This window comes from Puma concolor, chromosome B4 (assembly GCF_028749965.1).
Source record: "Puma concolor isolate L17-30 chromosome B4, mPumCon1.1.hap2, whole genome shotgun sequence".
In the NCBI taxonomy this organism is placed as follows: Eukaryota; Metazoa; Chordata; class Mammalia; order Carnivora; family Felidae; genus Puma; species Puma concolor.
Genome location: NC_141673.1, coordinates 116027008 through 116052647, shown reverse-complemented (window position 1 = coordinate 116052647; position 25640 = coordinate 116027008). Strand labels below are relative to the sequence as shown.

General features: G+C 38.0%; 1 protein-coding gene across 1 annotated transcript in view; it reads left to right on the top strand.

Annotated features, from left to right (window-relative positions):
* MTPAP (mitochondrial poly(A) polymerase) overlaps window positions 1–22413 on the top strand; it is a 31933-nt gene extending 9520 nt beyond the window's left edge. The window contains exons 5-9 of the mRNA XM_025930542.2: window positions 5963–6174; window positions 7974–8200; window positions 18915–19007; window positions 19091–19164; window positions 21456–22413. Of these exons, the coding sequence (XP_025786327.1) occupies window positions 5963–6174; window positions 7974–8200; window positions 18915–19007; window positions 19091–19164; window positions 21456–21818 (969 nt within the window). The 3' untranslated portion in view covers window positions 21819–22413. The remainder of the gene's footprint in view (window positions 1–5962; window positions 6175–7973; window positions 8201–18914; window positions 19008–19090; window positions 19165–21455) is intronic.
* Window positions 22414–25640: the final 3227 nt, after the last annotated feature.

The following is a 25640-nucleotide window of genomic DNA, read 5'->3' as shown; positions in this document are numbered from 1 at the left end:
GACTATTCTACACATAATAAAATGATTATTTTTTCCATGGGTTCTGAAGTTTTTCCATTAGGCCAAGGTTATTCATTGTCTTACTCAAATGATCTGTATCTTAACTAATTTTTTTTATCTGTGTGATCTAGTTATTGAAATATTTTGAAATCTCATGATGTTTGTTTGGTTTTGTTAATTTCTCCTAGGAATTCTTTTGATTTCTGTTTTGTTCAAAGGCTGTGTTAGCAACGTGTAGGTATATAGGTGTATGATTATTATATCTTCTGACTGGGTTCATTTATCATTAAATTATGTCTTTTATCTCTATACATGCTTTTTCCTTAAATTCTTTTTTGTTAAGATGACCACTTGTTACTTCCTTCACGTATCTTTTGTATCTTCATTTTCAGCCTTTATACATGCTCTTGTATTTTGAATATCTCTGATGAATAGCAGATCACTGAATTTTGTGCTTTTACTCTGATCTTGAGTCTTTGAAGTCAATGTGTTTATTCATTATTACTGATAATTTTTGAGTTCATTTTTACGGTGTTATTTTTTATTTATGTTTTTCAGTGCTTTATCTTTGCTTTTCATTTCCTTTTCCTTCCTCCTATTGGAGTCCTGCTTTTTTTAAAAAAAAATAAAGCTGAAGTACAGTTGACACAATGTGACATAAGTCTCAGGTGTACAGTACTTAAAAAGATCATATGTTATGCTGTCCTCACCACAAGTGTCTGTCTTGTCACATCTGTCACCATACAATGCTCTTGCAGTACCAGTGACTGTATTCTCTGTCCTCTACCTTTTATTCCTGTGGATTGCTGCTTTATTCCTGCCTCATCCCACTTTCTCCTCTTCGAGTTTGGAAATTATATATTCCATTCAGTTCTTATTAACATGCGTATGTAACAGGTGAAGTGAACCAGTATCTCCACCATTCTCCCACACAATATGAGGGACGCTTTCATTTAGTTACAACTTGGAAAAGGCTTCTGTGTGTTTATAAAATGTAGGTTTTTATAAACCTCTGTCTTCTCTTACATATTTCAAACTAGGAATCTTCTCTACGTGGATGTCCAGTTGACACTTGAACCTACCATTTTGAAAATAAAACTTTTTTCATTCTTTGTAGATACTCTTGGTGAGTTTTTATGAAAGTGCTTAGGTATGTTTCACATGTTAATTAGTGGCATTTTTGTTTTCCTGATATTTGCCATCTTCTTTGATTCTAGGTTATCTCTCGTATCTCCCCCTTTATGTACATCCTCAAAGCTATAGTGGCACAGTTCCTTATAAACTCTCACTTAGATTAATGTCACAGTATGCTGTTTTCTACCTCATTTCTTGTGTCATGTCTTGGTTTTCCAATCTTTGGACCGTACTGGAGTTATCCTAAAAGACTGATTGGATCTTCTCACAGACATAGAATGGGTCTTCTCGTTAGCATAGTATTGAAATGATCTGTCTCTTAATTAATTTTAGTAACGATTTCTCATTATATGTCTTTGTCTACCCAGTGTTCCAATCACATCGTTTAATTACCAAATTATAAGGCACTTTTAGAACATGAATACTGGCTAATCTCTCTCTTCAGTGGGGAGTGCTCTTTCCCACTATTCCCTGACTGCCGTTCCCTGGTAGTTTTCAAAGGCCAGTTCTTACTCTGCCTTCTTGACACCATCTTGATTTTTTTTCTTCTCAGAATTAATTACTCTTTTTTTGGTAGTATCTTGCTCATATTTCTGTCTCCAGATTCCTCCTGTGTTATGTTTAGTTAGCAGCTGATATATTCCTCCCACTATATCGTAAGCTAGGGCAGGGCAGCAACCATGTCTGTTCATTTTCTTATCCCACACAGTGCCTGGCATAACTCAATATGTTCTGCTCAGTATATACTTACTGAATTAAAGTAATACAAAACACATAAAAATGAAATGGATCATTCTTAGTAAGACTAACATGTACTTGAAATTGTATTAAATTCCTGGCAGGGACACTTAAGTTGTGCTAGGTTATTTTTATTTTAAGTAAAAGACTTTGCTAAATAATCAAGGAGTGTAATAATATATTGTAATGGCTAAAGCCCGGGCTCTAGAGCCAAATTGGAGAAGAGTAATTCTTCTACTTACTAGCTGTGTGATCCTCGATAAGTTATTTTGGTCTTCTCTGTGCCTAGATTTTTCTAGCTGTGAGATTGGGTTGGTGCTATAGCACCTGGCTCGTGGAGTGCCGGAGGGCTTCATCGAGCTAATACATGTGAAGCACATAGGACGGTGCTCAGTGTGTAATAAGTGTTCCAATGTTGATCACCATCAGCAGCCATATTACTAGTTATTTCATTATTATGCAAGTAGGAAACACACAGTTTTTTCCGTTGGAGGCAGAGGTAAGCGTTGGAAACTTTTAGTTGGGTCTTAGATTTCTGAAATATAGAGGTATTCCAAAAAGATGTTTTCAAAGACAGTGCTCCAATCTCACTAAGCAATTTGATGTTATTTGGTATGTAGGTTTAACTAATGAGATGTATTATAAATGTGTACCTTGAAATATGTGCGTGTTTAAGATTATAATAGCTTTGCTACTAGAAATATTAAAAATGAAATGTAATGAAAACCAAAAGCACTTTTAAATTCATCTGCTTCATGAAAGAGTCTCTTGGACAGCTTTGTGCAATTGTGCACTCTCCTTCCTCTCCTCTTGGTTTGTGTCTCCTTTGGCACATCACCTTGCTTTATAATTCTGGGTGCTTATTTTATTCAGTCCGAGTTGAGGGGAGTTAGGAAGAGTGTGTTAGACTCTTGTATGTCTTTTAGCACTATGTAGAATATTTTGTGCATCACAGGCACTAGAAAGAGATGATTTGCTAATGAGTAAGGGAAAGTTATTTAGCAACTAAATTGTAAACTTTCATGTTTCTTAATGTGTGAACGATGCTCACAAGTGAAATGTGCTGCCTAAGTTATCACAAATATCATTTTAGTACAAAATTAAAAAAAAATTTTTTTTAATGTTTGTTTATTTTTGAGAGAGAGACAGAGTGCGAGTAGGGGAGGGGAAGAGAGAGGGAGACACGGAATCCGAAGCAGGCTCCAGGCTCTGCCCTGACACCCCCCAGAGCCCGAAGTGGGGCTCAAACTTGCAAACCACGAGACTGTAACCTGAGCCAAAGTCCGATGCTTAACCGACTGAGCCACCCAGGCACCTCAGTACAAAATTTTAAGCTAAAATCTTGCTCTTTTTCTAATAGGGTTTTTCTTTTTCTGATAGGGTTTTATGTATTACAGGATTTAGGTAACAGAAATAAAAATTGGTGGCCAAGTCCTATCCTCTTCTCTAAATTATTGCTGTGGGCAAGGCGCTTACCTTGTGTTTTATTTTTATGAGATATTGGCATGATACCAGAGTAACTAGGAAGAACATAAAAATTTTTTAAAAATTTATCTGAAACAAAGAGGTAGCAGAGGAATAGCAAAATTAGTAAGAAATGTTTATTGATTTGGCCATCTGAGAAATTTCTCTTATTTTTATTTGTTTGTTAGAGGAGAGTAATTTTTGGGGGGGGGTCTTATTTCTGCTCATTATAGATGTGCTTTTCATCATCTGCATCTTCCATAATTGCAGTGTTTTATTCCATAATGCAGTGTTTTATTTCTCTGTGGAGTGCATTTATCTAAGTAGAATTATCCCATGTGGTTATTGATCTCTTGCTTCTTATATCAGCCAGATTAGGCCAGGTTATGCTTTGGTGATAAACACCTCCCCAAACTCTGCACCTCGCTGTTAATCTCTTGCTAAGGCTGTGTGGCCAAAGCAGGTCAGCAGGGGCACTCTGCACAGGTCTCTTAAGCACCCAGGCTGAGCAGCTCTCACCGCCCGTGCCCATGCTTCTAGCACCGAAGAAGTGGAAAGGCACAGTGGAGAATGGACCACTAGCTTTTAAAGCTCTGCCTGGAAGTGACTTGTGAAGCCTCTGTTCGTATTTCATTGGCGACAGCAAGTCACGCGGCTGTGCTTCACTTTAGAGGGGCAGGAGTGGGACACCCTCCTAAATGTCAGAAAGGCAATGCAGAGTATTTGGCCAATACCTTCTGTAACTTCACATTCCTGCCTATAGTTCACAGCTAGTTCTAGTTTCTAGACTGGAACTCAATTACTGCATTACTCAAATCTGTTTTTCTCTGGTGTCATTTTCACTTGTTGCCTCAGCGATTTTATTTTTGTCTCATTTGTAGTGAAAATCTCATTATCTCCTTTCTTCTGAGTACTTCTAACCCTTCCTTTGCATCTGAGTCCAACACAGCTGATACTAGTCTGATACTAATCTCCCAATTCCCCCCCCCCCTTTTTTTTTTCTATCCTGAGAGTGTTTCACCTCAAATCTGTCTCTTTCTTCTGGTACTGCTTTATCCTGATAGAAGATGTTTCTTTTTCTTTACTTTTCTGTTGAGTAGTTCTGTGCTCTATTTGTTGGTTATTCTTGTTTGGGTTCCTTCCCATATAAATTGGTGTGTGTTTGAATTTTAAAATCGAATAGACCAGGGAACCAGAAGTTACTAAGATCTTTTAACAAAAGGACTAAGCTAGATTTTTGAAATTTTGATGCTCTTAAAGGAAATCCATTTTTTTTCTTCAATATAAAAGTTTCCTAGTTTAATAAAAAGCTTGTCTCGACAGAAATAAATAGAGAAAATACAACATGTTTATTTCTGGGGATTGTTTGTATACATGTCACACCTGTATATTTTTTAATGTCTTTTTTTCTGATTATAGAGTAATAGTTCCAGAAATGTATAATGTAAATATCTCTGATGGTCTCACCACTTGCAGAGGTAACTACTATGAATAATGTAGTGAATTTTGTTCTGAATTTTTTTCCTCTGCAGGTAGAAATCCTTCTACCTTTTTATAATAAAACCCTTTATCTTTGCAGATTATAACCTGATTTTTTTTTCCAGTTAATAGTGTCTTGGCAGTTCAGTCTACTGCATCTTTTTCAGTATTCCACTAAATGAATGTACTGTAATTTGCTTAACGAGTCTTTTATTTGTTTAGTAACCACATGCGAAGTAACCCCGTTTGAGCTAAAGCCGACCCACGAGTCCTTTATTTGTTAAGACAGTTAGGGTGCTGTCTTTTATTCCCCTCTTAATTGTCAACCGTATTAGTTAATATTCTTTGCTTATTCACAGATACCAACTCAGACTAGCTTAAACAAAATTTTTAAAAAAGTAGAGGAAGTGTCATAGAACCCAAGGCAAGGAATGTGAATGAGTCTTAGGAAAGAACCAGAACTAGGAAGTGTAAATTATCAAGAGTACATGAGGTACTCAGTTTCTTTCCACATACTTGCTTTATTTTTCTTTCTTCCTTTCCACATACTTGCTTTATTTTTCTTTCTTCCTTTCCCTTCCCCCTCTCTACACCCCCATTGATTTTTTTTTTAAAACATTTATTCATTTTTGAGAGAGAGTGTGAGCGGGAGACACAGAATCACAGAGAGAGAGGGAGACACAGAATCTGAAGCAGGTTCCAGGCTCTGAGCTGTCAGCACAGAGCCCAAGGTGGGTCTTGAACTCATGGACTGAGAGATCACGACCTGCGCCGAAGTCGGACGCTTAACTGACTGAGCCACCCAGCCTCCCTTCTTCTTTTTTATTTTTAAGTTTATTTATTTTGAGAGATAGAGAACTCAAGCAGGGGAGGGGCAGAGAGAGAGGGGGAGAGAGAATCCTGAGCAGGCTCCACACGGTCAGTGCAGAGTCCGGCATGGGACTCGATCTCCCAAACCGTGAGATGATGATCTGAATGGAAGTCAAGAGTCAGACGCTTCACCAACTGAGCCACCCCGGTGCCCCTTGAATGTGTGTTTTTTGTGTTTTGTTTTGTTGAAAATGACTTAGAGCTTTCTTCTAGAGAGTTTATTTAAGAAATTCCTTCTTATTAAAAGCTCCCATTTACAAATGTTTTTATTGTTCAGACCTCAGGAAATTTTCTGATGGAATTTCAAGTGAAAAATGTACCTTCAGAAAGAATTGCAACTCAGAAGATCCTGTCTGTGATAGGAGAATGCCTTGACCACTTTGGCCCTGGTTGTGTGGGTGTACAAAAAATCTTAAATGCTCGGTGTCCTCTCGTGAGGTTCTCACACCAGGCCTCTGGATTTCAATGTGATTTGACTACTAACAATAGGTACTATATCTTTGTTTTGTCATCTTAAATGTGAATATCATAAGGTGTTAGCATAGTTTTTCTTGTACAAAAACAGTGGCTTTGGACTTTTATACATGCTTTAATAATAACTTCAAAATTTTTTGAATACTTGGATTTAAAAATTGGAAATATTTTCTCTTAGATATATCTGTTGGCTTTTTGATATTCATAAATAAAATGTTAGGACGCTGTGTTTGAAGTGTTAACATACCTAACGTCATCTGAGGAGAACTGTTTCATTGTTCTTACCTTACATAGCGTGATACCATGAAAACACCTGTAACAGATCTTCTGTATGTAGTCATCTAAGTATACTTAGAAAATAAAGTAGCACATTGGGTTTGACCCTGAACCTCTGGGTATAGACAATTTAGGGTCCTAAACCCAGATGGTGTTTGCTTTGGATGGAAAGTGGGTCGGAGCAGCTTCAGTCTGTATAAGTGTTTTCCTTAGCATATTTTCATTTTATTATCCTAGCAGCCTGTTTCCTTAAAAAAATGGGGTGCGAGTGACAAGTTCTTTCCTACTCTGACGCCTTATCGTTTTTGTTCTTAGCAGGGAAAACTTCTCAATGCAGGAGTTGAAGTCAGAACTGTAGTGTTCTCACTGCATGCATTAGATTTCACTACATTATCTGTTAGATAATCTGTACTAACAATAGATTCAGAAAATCCATTCAAGAGCAGTTTTGCTTAAACTCCTGCTCACTAACAAGGCAGTGCTAAGTACTTCTGAATTTCTCTCAAGTAGCCCAAGGGAGTAAAAATAAGTATACATACTGCGTTTTCTATCATTATTATATTTTCTGTATAGCATGTGTGATAGAACAAAATGGCATCTGTGTCTGTAGCAGTGTTATTTTTATTGTCTTGTTGGGACAGGTTTTTAAAAATTTGTTCCAAAATCTTTCAGGTTTTTATATTCCTGCATTGTTTCTTTATATCGAATACCTGGCACTATTTGACATTTATTTGCAACTTAATTCAGATTCATTTACATAAAACATGTAATCACCTTGAATTTCCAATTTGCAATTTCTTCTGTTCTCTGTAAACTCAGGAAGGAAATGTTTTGATACTTCACAGTTTGAAGTTGATACCGTTAATGGTTTTGTGCCCTCTGTCGGTTCTTTGGGACATTACAAGACATGTTTTGATCAGTAGGAGCTTAACTTTAAAATATTTCTGATTAATAATTTTTTGCATTGTAACTTATGACTAGGAAGCTTTTTGAAAATTGGCTCTAAAGGTCGGTTTCTTTAAAAGACATTTTATCTTCGTAGGTTTTGGTTTTTATCAATGTTAGACGTATGTAATTTTGCCTGAGTTTTAAGACATTTATACTCTTGATAAAATTAGTACAGTGTTTTCCTTGCTTGCCAAGAACTAGATAACCAAAGCATGAAAGTCAGGTGTAGAGCCTCTCACTTACTAATGTGTCTGTCTTTATCGATAGTTACTAAAGAGCACATCTGTAGCGTTTCTCTTAATTAAGTCATGTTTAGGAACTTTGATTTAAAAATTCTAAGTTTTATAACTACATCATGATTGTCAACATTTAAAGAATATTTTAGTGGTAATGAATGTGTTTGATAATCAACCATTCACATTCAGTTTTATGTTGCAAATACATAATGCTTCTGATTATCTGATCATGGTGTTCTGAATACACTCAGAAATGGTAAGATATTTACATATGTTCCCAGGTATGTGTTTTATTCTAGTCTGGAGCCATAATTTGGTGGTTTGAAAATTCTTTTTTTGTTTTTTCTTTTGAAGGATTGCCTTGAAAAGTTCTGAACTCCTTTATATATATGGTGCTCTTGATTCACGAGTGAGAGCCTTGGTGTTCAGTATTCGATGTTGGGCTCGAGCACACTCATTAACGAGCAGTATTCCTGGTTCTTGGATTACAAATTTCTCTCTTACAATGATGGTCATCTTTTTTCTCCAGAGGAGATCACCCCCTATTCTTCCAACGCTAGACTCCCTGAAAACCCTAGCAGGTAAGACTAGAAGCAATCTATTTTCTCTTTCTGATGTTTTAAATAATATAATTACCATGTGTTATCAAAGACATGTGTGTTTGTTTATTAGTCATATAATTTGTCTTCTGTATTTTTAAAACATTGTGAATCTAAAATTTAAGTGTTTTTTATTTTTTTAATGCCCACCAGGGGTCATGAGAGCAGAGGATTTGCAAAGCTGAGGTCTTTAGAGTTCTGCCTTATTTGTGTCAGTTGGCAAGGTTGTTTACAATTATCATGAGACAGTTGGAGCCTCTCTCTTAGTTGACCAAGCCTGGAATGACATTGGGAAAAAAAAAAAAACCTATGCCAGATACAGCTTCTGAGTGGATCATAGTTTCAGGATGGCTTTCCAAATCTGAACTTCCAGATGTATTTATTTATTTATATATTAACTATATATGTATATAATTATATTTATATTTTTATATATATAATATACATAATATATATTTTTGAGAGAGAGAGAGAGAGAGAGAGAGACAGAGCATGAGCAGGGGAGGGGCAGAGAGAGAGGGAGACACAGAATCTGAAGCAGGCTCCAGGCTCTGAGCCATCGGCACAGAGCCTGACGCAGGGCTGGAACTCACAAACTGTGAAAACATGACCTGAGCCGAAGTTGGACGCCTAAGTGACTGAGCCACCCAGGTGCCCCCAGATTTATTTTTAAAGAAGCTAAAAACTGTTCCATGAGGTTTTAAAGATCCTAAATGTGGTTTTTAGTTAAAAGTTTACAAGCAGTCTTAGGTGAATTATTTTAAAATTATTATGTTATTTATGTCACAAATTATTTGACATTTTGGTAGACTGCCAGAAGAGATATTAAAGTATTAGAGTTCTAAATTCTAAACGGAAGGTGGGCACCTGGGTGGCTCAGTCGGTTAAGTGTCCGACTTCAGCTCAGGTCATGATCTTGCTGTTTGTGAGTTCGAGCCCCATGTCGGGCTCTGTGCTGACAGCTTGAAACCTGGAGCTTACTTCTGATTCTGTGTGTCCCCCTCTCTCTGCCTCTCCCATGCTCATGCTCTGTCTCTCAGTAATAAATTAACGTTAAAAAAAATTAAAAATTCTAAAAGGAAGGTAAACAAGGGATACACTGAAAATGTATACATGCTCTATCTTCTGCCCGTCCTGTGTATTGCTGCAGGATAATACTTCTAAAGTATATCCCTGAATCTTCCGTGTTTAAAATAACCTTAAAAGAGATTTTATTCCCTGTGGAGTAAACCTCGGTTTACTCAGCTTCGTATTTGAGATCTTCACTTATGGAGCCGTCCCTGATTTCCCAGCCCCTTCTCTCATTCGTCCTCTTCATGTGCTCCCACATTCCACTCGCTATGGTGATGACTCCTTGTATTCTGTCTTAGCACTTTGGTTCATGCTGTTTGTTTTTCTGCCTGGATTGTGACTTCTCTAAATTCTCTCATCTATGCCACTTTCTCTTATCCAAATTAGAAGTAATTCCTTCCTGTGAACGCTGTTAAGTACTGCATGGCTTAAAGTTGAGCTTTAAAAAAGCTCAGTATGATGGGTTAATGGAAACTGGGAAGTTTTCAGAAGGTAGGGTAGTAGTCACATATCTCACTGTTGAGGTTGAAATAAATGGGCAGCATCCATGGCTGTGCTCATCTCATTGTTTGGTGTCATTCATTCACTAAATATTTATTGGTGACTTATTCTACATCAGGTGTTATTTTTTGGTGCAGTGACGATATGGACGTTGTTCTAAGGTAACTCAATCTGGTAGACGTAAGACATATGTACACACATGCATTAAATATTAAATGTGGGGAGATCCTCACCAGTAAGCAACCTGTAAATAGTGCTTCCTCTTTAACCTTTGCTGTGTGCATTGATGCTTAAAACTGCCCTCATAGAGACCATTTTGGGAAAAAAATCATGGAACTTTTGGAGTTCAGCAAATAAGGAAAGAGTAGAATCTGTAGAAAGTAGGAAGAACTAAGGCAAGTTTATGCTGGGAGCAAACTATCCCTCACATCTTGATGGCTCTTGAAATCCTTCAGTAACTTTCTAAAAACTTTCTGCTAGTTATTTTAGAAAAAGAATATGATCTATGGACACATTTACAGTATGTTGAGTTTTTATTTCAAATCTATTTTTTAAAACAGTTTAAATTTATTCACATCTAATGGCATCAAAACAGACAAAACTGATTTTGGAATTGTTTAATTTTCTGTTTTAAAATACCACATTGGTGGTTTAAAATTTTTCTGTGTTAGCTTTTAAACACTAAGTTTGAATTTGTTGTTGCCGTTACTACTCTGAAATTGCCGATAAATGAAATGAATTGTCAATAAATGAAAAAGCAAATTTGACAGAATTATTGCTACTTTTTTATCTTTGGTTTTGAAGTTCTAATGATATCTTGAATTTGCTATCAAAGAATTTTTCATAAGTGAATGTATATTAAGGATGTGGTGAGTATTTTAAGAAGAAGTTATCAAAGTTTCTTCTTCTGTTCATTTAAATGTATTTTTCAAATTCCATGTTTTTTTACCCTTCCTGATTTTAACCAGTGGTTCCACATTGATATGTATTCACCAGTCTCTGGCCAAGAATGAAAACAGTGTTAGACCATGAAATAATCAAAATCGTCTTGGGTATTCTATGATTGATGGGCTGAGTGAGTTAAGTCTTGTGTACATTTTGTTTCTTCTGAGTCGTGCCCCTCACTTGATATCCAAATAGAGGCTCTCAATTCTTATTTCTTAAAAAAGAAAAAATACGTTTGCTTGCCTGTTTATTAATAAAAGGCGCATAAATTTGTGGAACACCTATGAGCACTTCTAGGACTTGATAAACCACTGTTTGGAGCTTAGAATAAGTCCAAACATTGTAGAGTTGTATTTAGGGGTCTCTTTGATCGTCCTTTTCCTCCTCTCGTCTCACATTCACTTCTTTGTGCAAATCAGGAGCGGCAGCACTCTAAACTCCTCGCTGATCCTCAGATGTTTTGGTCTTTTTTACATCTCTGTCTTTGCCTGAAATTGCTTTCTCGCTACCTCCTCAGTTTATGTGGAGAACCTCCTCAAGATTAGGCCAGCGAAGAAAGAAGACAAACCGAGTCCCAGATCTCTCGTGTTAGGTCACCCCTGTCTGGCTCCCTCCCGCCTTCCTCGCAGGAGGTGGTGCTCTGGTGGCCTCCAAGTCCTTGGTGCACACCTGCTCATTGACAGCTGTAACATAGCCGATTTATCTACCCAAGGTGGCCAGGCCTTTCTAGGGCACGCAGTCTCTGATTCATTTCTGCATCTTCTGTTCCTGGCATAGGATTGGGTCCATAGTGGAAGTTCAGTAAGTAGATTTCAGATGCTGGGTGAACATTATAAAATTGAAAACTTTTTTACTGAGCATGATGGCAACTTTCATGTTTTGGTTATTCTTGAATTTCTGTTTCTCTGTGTTTTTGTATAATCTCCACTTCTCCTCATACCCCCCATGTCTCTTATCGTGCGTTCTCTCCTTTTTTGGTTTTACTGTCTTTATTTCTGTGCTTAGTGCTTCGTGTGGCATTTTCCTTTTATAAACAGTTGTTTGATTACAGTTTTTTGTTTAGGACTTCTTTCCTGTGATGAATTAAAGGTTTGAGGAAGAAATGACTGGGTACGGTATTGTTGGTAGTGTTGATGCAGAAACCCCCGAATGGAAGAAAGTTTTCATTGGTAGCTCTGTGACTGACTGCCGAACAATTTCTTGAGTGCTAACTCTGTGCCAGGCATTTAGCTAAAAAATCTTACACACCATCTCATTCAGTCCTCCCAACAAGTCTTATGAGGCAGAATTATATTTTCATTTTATAGGTGAAGAGACTGAGGCGTTGAGAGGTTTTCTAAATTTCTTAAGGTAACTGAAATATAATACAGAAGTATGTGCGCGCGCGCGCACACACACACACACACACACACACACACACACACACCCACCAATTTTGACTAACTGAATACACCCAAGTGAACATCACTCAGACTGAATAAATACTGCAGAAGTACTGGTGTGTTCCCTCCAAGTCCCTACACATCCCCACACCCCTTCCCAACAATGGACTTGCTTTTACCTGTTTATGTCTCTTAGCTAAAGGGCATCATGTCGTGTGTATTGCTTTGTGTCTGGTTTCTTCCCGCTCAGCATTGTGTTGAGGAGATTCATTCCTACTGTTAGCATATTTGTGGATCATTCATGCTCATTACTGTGCAGTATTCTTTTACGTGAAGATACCAAAAGATATTTTTAATTCTATTTTTGATGGGTATTTGAATAATTTGTAGTTTGGGACTATTACAAGTAATTGCTCATATCATCCTAACACATATCTTTTGGTGAGCATAGGTACTCCTGTCTTTCAAGTATAAACTAGGAATAGAATTTCTGAGTCTTAGGATTTGGGTATATTCAGCTTTAATAGACACTGCCAAACAGTTCTCCAGAGTGTAAACTCCCACAGGCGTTATGTACAGGTTCAAATTGCTCTGTGTCTTTGCCAACACGTGATACTATCTTGTTTTATGGTAGCTATTCCAAATGCACGCGTAGTGGCATCATGGTGTGTTTTGATTTTCTTTTCCCTAATGACATTGACCCCCTTTTCATACACATATATGTATCTGTCAGCTATTTGGGTATCTCTTGTGATGTTTCTTTCAGTCTTTTGCCTGTTTTTCTCTTGCACTCTCTCTCTCTTTATTTATTTAAAAACATTTTTTTAAGTGTTTATTTTGAGAGAGAGAGAGAGAGCGCGCACAAGTAGGGGGAGGGGCAGAGAAAGAGGAGAGAGAGAATCCCAAGCAGGTTCCATGCCGTCAGCACAGAGCCCGATACAGGGCTCATCAGTCCCAGGAACCCTGAGATTATGATCTGAGCCGAAATCAAGAGTAGGATGCTGACCTAGCCACCCAGGCACCCCTATCTGTCCTTTTTATTTATTTATTTAAAAAAATTTTTTAATATTTATTTATTTTTGAGAGACAGGGGTAGAGCGTGAGTGGGGGAGGGGTAGAGAGAGAGGGAGACACAGAATCCGAAGCAGGCTCCAGGCTCTGAGCTGTCAGCACAGAGCCCAACATGGGGCGCTTGAACTCAGCGAACTGCAAGATTATGACCTGAGCCGAAGTCAGATTCTTAACTGACTGAGCCACCCAGGCGTCCCACCTATCTGTCCTTTTTAAGGGATTCATTTGCAGGAATCCTTTATATGTTCTGCATACGAGTCCTTTGTCACATGTTGTGGATACATGTGTATGTCTTTATGTGTCAAATAAATACATAACTGTGGTTCTCTTTTCACTGTCTTAATGATTGATGTTTGGTGAAAAGAACTATGATTTTTTTTTTTTTAATGTTTATTTATTTTTGAGAGAGCGAGAGAGCGTGAGCAGAGAAGGGGCAGAGAGAGGAGACACAGAATCTGACGCAGGCTCCAGGCTCAAAGCTGTCAGCACAGAGTCCGACACAGGGCTCGAACTCACAAACTGTGAGATCATGACCTGATCTGAAGTCGGATGCCCAGCCGACTGAACCACCCAGGAGTCCCAAAAGGACTATGATTTTTAAAGTTCAGTTTTATCAAAGTTATAGATACACATAGTTAAATAGTTAAAGAGTAAAAGATTCTACAAATTTCATAACAATAACTTCCACTCTGAGCCTCTGCCTTCGAGTCATTTTGCCCTTTGTGGGCACCACTTTTAACTCTTAGATGATCTGTTTGCTGTTTTAAACCATATTCTCAAAATAAAATGCTTTAATTTCTTTATGTAGTTGGGGAGTATAATTGACCTATACAACATTATATTGGTTTTAGGTATACAGTGTGATGATTCAATATTTGTATATATTGCAAAACAATGACCATGTTTCTTGAGTTTTAGTTTTAAGCATCATATATGACTTCCCTTTATGAAAAAAGAGGAATTATCTTCTTCCCCCTGTAGCCCTCACCATACACACGTCTCTTCCACCCCTCATATTCTGAATATGGCTGTAGCATAGTTTTATTATGCACTTTTTTTTTTAATGCTTATTTATTTTTTTTTTTTGAGAGAAAGAATGTGAGTAAGGGACAGGCAGAGAGAGAGAGAGATAGAAAGAGAGAGAATCCCAAGCAGGCTCCATGCTGTCAGCACAGAGCCCAAAGCAGGGCTTAATCTCACAAACTGCGAGATCATGACCTGAGCTGAAATCAAGAGTTGGATGCTTAACTAACTGAACCACCCAGGCCCCCCTGCTTTGCATTCTATATATTATGACTATGTAAATGCTATTCCTGTTTAATCCATGGAGTAAACTAAAATTAATTTCCTTTCCTACCCAACTTTTTCTGTTCTTTGGAGTTTATAGTTTGTTTGCTTAGTTTTTTATGTGCTTAACATTACTTGAATCTCCAACTTGCTACCAGTTGTCTAAATCTTTTCTCAGAATAGTCAGAATCATCTATTATTCTGTGAATTAATTCTTTCTTATGTGGCCTCTTTTGTTTCTAAGTAGCTTTTTTCATTTTATTTCATTTTTTAAGTTTCGTGTCCTCTTAGAGGCCTTCTTCAGGTGTCTGATAATCTTTGATTTTCTGCTCATGTTTGAGTTGGAAACTAAAAAGTTCATTTGAATCTCTGAGCTTAGGTGGGGCTTGTTGACTCTGAGCTTCACTGTAGGGCAGTGTAGCTGGACTATTGCATTGGTGGGCACTTTTTATGTCACTTTCCCCAGGTCATTCCTCTTGAGCTATTCAGATTCCCCAGAGATGACTTAAAAAAAATTTTTTTTTTGCTTTGTTTTTGTTTTGGTCTGGAACAAAAGACCCAGTTACTAGCATGCTGTAACTTTGATATTTACTGTGCTTTTCTTCTTGCTTTTAGAACAATTTTCCCAACCACAGCCATGCCTTGTAACTCCGTGTGTAGATACCCTCTCTTTTACCCTCTCCAAGTACTCCAAAGTACTCTAAAGGTTTTCTGTCAGGGAGGAAGAGATCTGGGGGAGTCTAACTGCTTCTTTAACCAGGGAGCTTCCAGTTAGACCTGGTGTTTCTATTTCCTGAGTTGTTGGGAGAGAGCTCTGCCTTGTAGATCTGGTTTTTTCTTTGCTTTTTTTTTTTTTTTTTTAAGTTTATTTATTTTCAGACAGAGAGAGTGGGGAAGGGAGAGAGAGAGAGAGAATCCTAAGCAGGCTGGGCACTGTCAGCACAGAGCCTGACAGGAGGCTTGATCCCACAAACCATGAGATCATGACCTGAACTGAAATCAGGAGTCAGACGCTTAACGGACTGAGCCACCCAAGGCGTCCCTTTTTTTTGGCTTTCTTTACTACTAGTTTAGGATTTAGTCTTTTCAGAGTTCCTAAGTCTTTGCTACTTGTCCATCTGTTCTTCACTGAAAAATTTTTGGTTCTTATTTCTTCTGTTCTCTGTCTTCAAGATTTTATGTCATTTTACTGTCAGTTCATAGGTGTTTTGGGAGGGGGTGAAGATAGATGCTTGTGTTCGTTTCATCACCTTCACCCCATAGCATGTGCTCATAACTGGTATATAGGCTCCCTCCGAGGGAGGCTGAGTGTCACTGGAGCATATGGCATGGTGGGAGGAGCAGGTAGAACTTCACCTGTCTGTTGATTAGCATAAGTGATTAATAGGGAACAGTCTATATTATAGATGTACGTATGTGAAGAATAGTGTCTAAGTATGAGTCGCATTCTGGAGTTGAGTGAGCTACAAGACAATCAGTAAAGCTACTTTGAAACACGGATATAACCATAACACTTACACTCTTCTCAAAGTTACATCCAGGCACTTGAGAGGCAGTTGCTTGGATATGCATTCTCAAAAAGGGTTCTGGCTGGGTGGGTTAGAAGGAAGCAAACTGCCAGTGTGTCTAATGTCTAAGTGTATAGGACTCCCTGCCCTGTATGCAGCAGCCTGCGTTAATTAGTACAGCAGGGATCACCTTTTTGCTTATCCCATTTAATTACTACTGACCTCAGGAAGGTTTGGACCTGTTAATAGTTATAATAGAAGCTGAATATAGTTATACGATTTTTAGGTATTCAAGTTTTGCTCCAGCTCCTCGTAAAAAACCAGGACATCATAAAAGATTTGTTATCGAAGAAAAAAATAGTAAGCCTTCATATGAACTTTATGCCTGTTATGTCCCTAATATTCGTGCTTCTCAACTTCAGGTTACTTATTAGAAATGCATGTAGCTGGCACAATGTAGATTTTGCTCATTTGACCAGAAAGATTAACGTAAACAATCACACAACCCGTAGACAGGATTATCTGTACTGCAGCCCCTGGGTAAGTGCCAGTAGTGATCTCTGTGACTAATTATGAGTTACTATAGCGTGGATATTAGTACCCTGAAAAAATGTGGGTAAGTTTATCTATCTGGCTGTGGCTGCGAGAACATTATTCAGTGAATTTCATTCATCATGTGTACTCTGCTGAAAGAGTAATTGACGTACCAATCCGTGAGGGTCTAAGGTTTCCCAAGGAAGCCAGAAAATCAAATTTAGTAAATGCATAACCTTACTTTTTCATAGTTTTTAAGTTCACTAAAGGTGAAGTTGAAGGAATGTGTCATCAAGCTCCTAATATGAGTTAAGTTGCTTATTACATGGCTATTTTCCTTACAACTGAGAGAGTTTGTATTTACTTATTAATTTTTGCCAGTGTTTCATATAATACTTTTAAGAAAAAAGTGCCACAGGTTTAAACTAATAGTGATAGGGCTTCCTGTGTCAGAATAGGTTGAGAATAATTTTTTCCTTTTTTTTAATGTTTATTTTTGAGAGCCAGAGTGCATAAGTGGGGGAAGGGCTGAGAGAAGGAGACAGAGGCTCTGAAGCGGGCTCTGCACTGACAACAGAGAGCGCGATGTGGGGCTCGAACTTGCAACCCGTGAGGTCATGATCTAAGTTGAAGTCGGACGCTTAACTGAATGAGCCACCCAGGCACCCTGAGAATCATTTTTCTAAGGCAGCACTATCCAATAGAACTTTCTATGATGATAGAAGTGTCCTGTATCCATGTTGTACATAGGGTAGGTGCTGGTCACTTGTGGCTTGGAATATGGTTAGTGTGGTCCAGGGACTGAATATTTTATTTTAATAGCCACCCGTGGCTGGTGACTGTTATATTGGACTGCGTAGATGTTGTCTGGGTGTTACAGTAAACAATGGGGGACAGACAAAGGAGGGGAGAGCCTTGGCCACCAGGCTGCTAGGTTTGAATGCCTTAGGGATTTTGAAAAAACAAAGATGGTCCCATCTTAAATCAGAAGATACTTTTTTTTCCTTCAAGTTTTAATGCTTTCTGTTAAAAAACCCTTTTAGTGAAGAGCAGTGGTCACAGAGACAGCTTAGCCCTAGAAATATTTTGACATGGAGCTCATTTTTCTATGGTAGGAATGCTTTAATTGGACATACATTTCTGAGAAACTAAAAGAACATCGACATATGTGACTGGCACTGTTGTCACAAGAAGTATAACCTATTGATAGTGTAAAAGAATAAAACATGTGTCTGGGTCCCATAAAAAACCTAAGTGTAACTAAGTGTAACAAGTTCTTCAGGGTACTATAAATTATTAAAATTAACATGTTAGGATCTAGAATAATTTTTGAGAAATTACATTCGTAACCCAGGTCTACCCAAAAAATGCCAACACCACACACACAAAAAAACAAAAATTTGAAGGACCCTTATTTATCTCTTTCTAATTTCTATATTTAATCCCCCTGCTGGGGATCATAGGCATTCATTGATCATTCACATTACTGGTTATGTGCCTACTGTATGCTAGACACTTGTTGTAGCTGGATTGGGTGTGGGGAGGGGGAATAATGAATAGGACCATGACATTTGTCATCCCAGAGTGGGGTAGGGGAGTGGAAAGTGTGCCTGCAGTCACAGTGCAGTCAGACAAGTGCTCATGGGGCACAGGACAAGGATGGCCCACTTGGAATTAGGAAATGCTTTCAGATGAGGCGGCTGTTAATTAGATTTTTGAAGAGTGGGCATTTGCCTGCTGATTGTACAGTGGAATGTAGATTAGAATGGCTGAGGGATTTCATGGTGGCTGTATATTTATCATGAGGGAAGGGATTACTTCTGTAGGTACAAATACTATTAGAAAAGGTGAATGCTAACGTCCAGTATGCCATTTACTATGTGGTGGTGAATTCTGGTTGCTAGATCACTGCATTTTAGAACTTGCCAGAGGTTGTTCAAAACTCTCAGAGCATTCAGTTTGTGTCATGGATGAATTGTTGAAAATAATATGCATGAAAGGGTGGTAAGGACAGAAATGGAGAGGAGATTAAATATTATTGATAAAAAAATAGAGCCAAGATTAGAGCTGGTGAAAGATGGGAACTGTCTGCATTTTCATGTATAACTGAGAAGCTGATTTCCTGAAAAGATAGATTAAGAGTCATTGGGTTGTTGATAGTTCTAGTATGATAAAAAAAAAAAAAATGTAATGCTAATTTCGTTGTACTATAATTAGTCTCAAATCTTGTTTTAATGGAGTTTTAAGACCTATTAACTGTAAACATACATAGCATTGACTAATGATAGGACACATTCATCTGTAACTTTGATTTAGTTAATTCTGAATTTCTCTTCTGAAGTAGGCCAATATCTTTGAAATAGAGTGTGAAATATTTTCCGTTTCTGTTTATTTAAGATGCAGAAGATAAATGTGTAATAGAAGGCCACAACTGTACCTTTGTTCGTGACTTGAATAAAATTAAACCTTCGGGAAACACAGAAACACTAGGTAGGTGTTTTCTTTCTCTGTTTGCGTTTTTTTAAAGTTGAAATAGACCTTCTTCTTATTCTCCTTGTTTTATTTTCTTGCAGAATTACTACTGAAAGAATTTTTTGAATATTTTGGAAATTTCGCTTTCAATAAAAATTCCATAAATATCCGACAGGTAAATAATATTTTAATATTTGGTGATTAAGTATCTGGTCTTCTGCTGTACTAATACTGAATTAGTTTAGTTCACAAAGTACTCTAATGTGTTACTGTATTTCAACTCTGCAGTAATAGATACTAATAAGGAAATTGAAGCCTGTAGGAGCTGCCTAACTTGAATAAGATCAGTCACCTAATTATTTGGAAGAGCAAAAACCAGCTCTTTCAGCATCTAATACTACATCCTTCAAAATACAGAATATATGCTAAAAATGTTTCTGGAAAACATAATTTTATATACAGTTCTTTTTTTTTTTTTTTTTTTTTTTTTTTTTTCTGAGAGAGAGAGCAAGCACAAGCAGGGGAGGGGCAGAGAGCAGGAGAGACAGAATCTCGAGGAGGCTCCACACAATCAACGCAGAGCCCGAGGTGGGGCTCGAACTCCAGAACTGTGCGCGGTCATAACCTGAACCAAGACCGAGAGTCCGACTGAGCCACCCAGCGCCCCTACAGTGTTTTGTTTTGTTTTTTAATTTTTATTTGAGAGAGAGAGAACGAGAACAAGTGGGGGAGGGGCAGAGCGAGAAGGAGAGAGAACCTTAAGCAGGCTCCAGGCTCAGCTCAGAATCCGATATGCAGCTTGATCCCAGGATCTTGGGATCATGACCTGAGCAGAAATTGAGTCAGACCCTCAACCAACTGAGCCACTCAGGTGCCCTTATACAGTTCTTTCTAAACTGCTTTTGTGTTTGTGGAAGAAGTAGGATACACAGCCATGGAGGTTTTAGTGATTCTGTCAGTTTGAGCCCTAAATTTATTTAGGGAAATGAATTTATGATTTTGGTTCATCTGAGTAGCTGGAATGATAGACATTTTTCTAAAACAAGAAAATCTAGAGCAGAACCCTAGGCAAAATTTGTTCATGGTGCGGGATACTTGAGGTAGCTCTCTGGGTTTGTGTTTAGCATTTGGGTACTTAATTATAACCATTGTAAGACTGGCTACATAAAACACATCCTCAGGTTTTTTTTTCTGTTGTTTCTTTAGCTCGCCTTTGTTCATTCTCACCTAACTCTTATCCTGCTCATGGAGATTTTGTTTAACAGCAACAAAAAAAGTGTGGGGAAGGGCAGGGGAGGGGACACAGAGCTCTGAAATGCAAGCTAGTATGGAGTCAGATTCCATATGAGAAAAAGGTCGCTGATCATACGAAGTTCTTTATCCTTTTTGTACTTTACCCCCAGGGCTCAAAGATGATGGATAGGCAGGACCACTGCTGGCTAGGGCATGAGAGAAGTTAGGGAATCACTAGGTGCTGCTCACATTGGGGAATCTTGGCCATTTGCTTTGTAATAGTTGAGTAATACACGTGATAGCCTTTGAAAGAGGAAAAGCTTGTGGAGACTACTGCATCTGCTGGTCGTGTGATCACAGCTGTAGCATTTCTTTTACTTCTGTGAGATGTTGTCGTACCTGTTAGAGCCTCACAGAATAGAAGTTGGGTCTTTAGGAATATAATAAGAAACTTCCAGTGTTTTAAAATGAATAATGAATAATCCTTTGTTCCTTCTCTTCCTTTCTGATTTTATACTTGGGAAACATTAATTACCGTATTTAATTTAAGGATTCTAATTTTGTGTGCTTCTATTATGTTTTTAGCAAGTCTTAAAAATAAGTGTCTTCATCTTATTTTCTGCTATTTTTCTTTGTCATTTTTTTTTACCCTTCCTAGCTTTATCCTGTTAGGTAAAAATTATGTTATTTTAAGAATACTTCTATTGGTTGACTTAGTTGAGGTGCCTCTCATCTGAGCATCATCATTCATAGCTCATAAACCTAATTTATTTTTCTCTAAAGAATAATCACAGGGGCGCCTGGGTGGCGCAGTCGGTTAAGCGTCCGACTTCAGCCAGGTCACGATCTCGCGGTCCGTGAGTTCGAGCCCCGCGTCAGGCTCTGGGCTGATGGCTCAGAACCTGGAGCCTGTTTCCGATTCTGTGTCTCCCTCTCTCTCTAACCCCTCCCCCGTTCATGCTCTGTCTCTCTCTGTCTCAAAAATAAATAAACGTTGAAAAAAAAATTTAAAAAAAAAGAATAATCACAGAACTACAGTGGTAAAAAAAAAATCAGAAGTACATGTTCACATGACATGCACACATACCTGGTTCCCTTAGGAAAGAAATCCTTTACTCTGTAAAGTTCATGCTGGGATTTTACATGTTTTTTAACATTTTATTAAACCAAATGGTTGTTCTATCTGAGCTTTTCGTGTATTTATGCATTTCTCTTCCTTATAACAATCTATAGGGAAGGGAACAAAACAAACCTGAATCTTCTCCATTACACATTCAGAATCCTTTTGAAACTTCTCTCAACATCAGCAAAAATGTAAGTCAAAGCCAGCTACAAAAATTTGTTGATCTGGCCAGAGAAAGTGCCTGGATTTTAAATCAGGAAGATAAAGATCGGCCTTCCTCATCGAGGAGTCAGCCCTGGGGGCTGGCGGCCCTGCTGTTGCCGTCTGTCGTGAACAGCGCGTCTCTCGCCGAGAGGGTAAGGAAGAAGCCCGCAAGTGAAAGAATTAAAAGCCTGCTGGAATCCATAAAAAGTAGCGGTCCAGAAAATGCCACCAGCACCAACGGGAAAAGAACAGTTAGTACTCAGGCATGATGGCTCCTCCTCCAAGAACTGGTTTTCTGCGGTAACATGCTCCTTGGACTACCTGGAACCACTTTCCCCTGATCTTCTCACGGGGCCCCTTTCCGGTCTGAAGTTCTGGGATGGTTTCAGTCTGATAAGCCTCCTTTCCACCGGCACTTTGAGCTGTCAGCCACGAGGAACAGGTGGAAGGAGATCGGAATGTTCTTTAAATAAACTGTACATAGAAAGCGGTAAAAATCCGGTTTCAGATCAAACCATTGTTGATCTCTACATCTGTCTCTGGGTGGAAATCATTTAAAAGGACTTCTAGATATGTACGTATGTAGTCAGTGGATACAATAAAACTTCCGAATTTGCTAGTACTCTTTAGTATGTATTTTTTATTTTTTATTCTTCAAGCAAAGTACTGTACTCTTACTCACATATACATAAAAACAGGTTGGTAGTGATTTCCAAAAATGGTCATGTTTTTAAGATATGAGTGCGGACACTTCATTCACTGCATTCGAGCTATTCCAAGCCAGATCTGTAAAAATATTGGTACATTGTATTTTAAAATATTAGTCACTTTTGTTTTCAAAAATAAAACCCTGTTTCTACTATATATTTCCAATATTCTTTTACTTTTGAAACCTCCTTTCTTCCTGTTCGAAATAGAGACATATTGAAATAGAACTTCCATGACATTTCCTGTGGAATAATTTTCAGTTTTAGAAGCAAATAGTGCGGTGCTAGAAAACAGGGGACTGGAGCCAGCCTGGCTTCCTGGTAGACTGCTCAGCCTGTCCGGGACCCCGTTGTTTCATCTGTCACAGGGGGGACGACAGTAGTGCCTACTTCACACATTGTTTTGAGTGAGGTACGTAGGAAAGTGCTAGGTCAAGAGCCTGGCACATCATACCTGTCACTTTTCTTTAGCTGTTACTTTTTCGTGTTTGTGGTGTGTAATTCTTGCTATTCAGAAATCAGATTTACAGTTTGTGGTGCTTTTCAAAATGGTTGCCCATCTAAATTTTAGGTCAGAAACTCTAACCTGTTTGGGGAACTCACTAATAGAATTGTTACGGAGCAAGTAAGTTCTGCACCCTCATGGCTCTGCTGTTTTGATTTCACATCTGAAACCAACAAACAGGTGTCAGTGTTCTTGTATACATATGCAGTGTTCTTGTATACAGTTCTTTTAAAAGCTAGTTTTCATTTGTTCTTCAGTTAGGTTTACTCTGTTGGGCAAGAAATCTGTACTAAGAATTAAAAAGAGGTTTAAAAAGCATATTTGGTTTAGAGTTTCCAAAGGAAGTGATTTTCTGTTCACAGATATTTGGACATTTTCTTTGTAAGGTTGGACATTGGACATTTTTTTAAGTCTAAAATGATCATTGAGGCACATAAAATACGTGTTAGCATTTTCTTTCTTTTTTTTTTGTAATCTATAGAACAACTCTGACACTGTAAGTTTGTATTACTTTTCAGGAGCAGATTTAATTATGTGCGAAATTTTAATCTACAAAGATCTTCTAATACAAAGTTTTAATTCTAGTTAACTAAATATAGACTACAAACAAATTTAATGTTTTCTCTTAACTTCTCTGTATCGCCTCCCAAATTTTTAAAAAATAGTTTTATTAGATTGTAGAGATAATCTTCAGTTCCTTACCATTGCCATTGCTTAATTAAAACTGATTGCAGCAATAAGGTAAGGAAAAAGTTTTGTTCAGTATGTGAAAGACTTGATATGAGCCCACCTAGCTCAGATTAATTTCAGTTCTACATTTTTCTGGATTTTATGGCCCACTGGTATCCATCTGTAATCTTAGAGGCACAAAGCCTCTAAGTGATCATAGAAGAGAAGAGAAAATACAGTTGAAGTCAGTAGGACTTCCTTCCTGCTGTCAGTTACTCCTTGCCTCTCTCTTCTTTGGCTCAAGGGCTGTTGTCAGGTGAGAACAGAATTAGATGGTTTCAAGCTATGTCGTGTTCCTGGCAATTCCTCAGCCTTTAAAATACAGCTCTATTCAATTCCTTGCAGCCTGTCAGTGCCACAGTAGGGAAAGGCTACATTTGCATGTGTAGTTTAATCCAACACAGTGAACATCTGCAGCAAAGCCAGCAGAAAGAGCAGTCAAGCGGTCACAGCTTGTCCAGGTAGCAACTTTCCACTCTCCAAAGTTTGGCATTCAGTTGGTGAGTAGCTGTCATTGCGTCTCCGTCCAGTCCCTTCAGGAAACGGGGTGGGAGTGGAACATTCAAAATGCCATAGAAGCGAATAAATCGTTTTTGCCTGAGGCGATGAGAAAAGGCTTTATTGATGAATAGCGTAGGTAGACCTTGAAAGAAAGATAGGTAGACTGAGAGAGGGACACGGGGCTTACTGTCCTGAAAAAAGATGACAGTTAAGTAAGAGTCAGAAAGTGGGAAGTGTATTGGAGAACCGGTTTGGACCGGCTGGGTTACAGTTTTTACCCTGATACTCAGAAGAGTTAAGGTTGCGTGAGATTGTGAAGGACTGTGAAAGGCAAAGTTATGGAAGTTCAGTGTATTTTCAGTGGTAAGCTGTTGAAGGTTTCTGTGTAAGAGAATAATAGAAAGGCAGTGCATTTCGACAAGTAATCTGGTGATAAGTGGTTTTGGATCACCACTCCTTTTTGCAATTTGAGTTTCCATGGGTCTCATCCTTAAGTTAGATAAAATTTGGCTGTTAAATTTTCCACAAAGGTCCAGAAGCTGACTCCCCTATACCTCAGAGGAGTTTTTCTTCTTAATATTCAATAAGGAAGTAAGGTTTAAGTAGTTTAAAGTTATCATCAGGAAATAATCAGGCCATGACACCCAGTTTCACGTAAAGCCCTATTAATGAGAAATACTTTACAATACATACTTGGAATGACAGCATGACCAAAAATCACTTTTCAGCTTGGGGTGATGTTGGAAAATTTATTTTCGATACTTGAAAAGCTTATTTTGGTTTCATGCAGAATTCAATTATGTGTGGATACATATTCCAAAGAATATAAACATTACAATGTTCTTCTGGAATTCCCATGGAGCAACTCCCAGAAAATGTCTGACTCTTGAATCTGTAATATGTATAATACAGGATATATAAAGTCACCACAAATTATTTAAAAATATGCTGTTCATATTTTAAATATGATTCTTACGTTATCTGTAGCATGTGGATCCCACCCGCCTTTAAGAACACTGTGGAGTCAAAGCTAGATTAAAGGTGTTACTCACTTTTTCTGTCTACTCTTAGATATACGCATTTAAACTCCCCCCCCCCCCCCCCCCCCCCCCCCGTGGTAGAGTTTCTTACTAAGCTGTTAGAATGTAGTGCTGAAACATCTTAAAAGAGAGTATCGGAAAGATTCAACTTGAACGGTGAATAATTCTATGAAGACAATAGAGTATGGTAAAATACCTAATTTAGAATAGGTATAAATATAAGTTACAGATGTTTATTTTTTCTGGGTTTATTTTACATTATGGCACATTGAAAACTTCAATGGATGCTGTCAAATAAAATGGCTCAAATTAACAGAAAGATTACAGATAGGTCTGTATTATGTTCTGTGTTACCAAAATTCTTTAATTTGTTAAATTGTTAGGTACAATGAACGTCTTATGTTTTTGAAGCTTTTCCTGTTACAAAGTTACTGGTACTTGGCTTAGATGCAAGTGCAGCCTAATGCACTTGCATTAGGTGCAAATTGCACTTAGATGCAAATGCAGCCTAATGATTAGGGTTTTAAATAATCCTTGCTGAGGTTACACATGGACTTGGAGAGTGGTGTGAAGTAGCATATTGACATATTCTCTTCCCCAAAACTAACA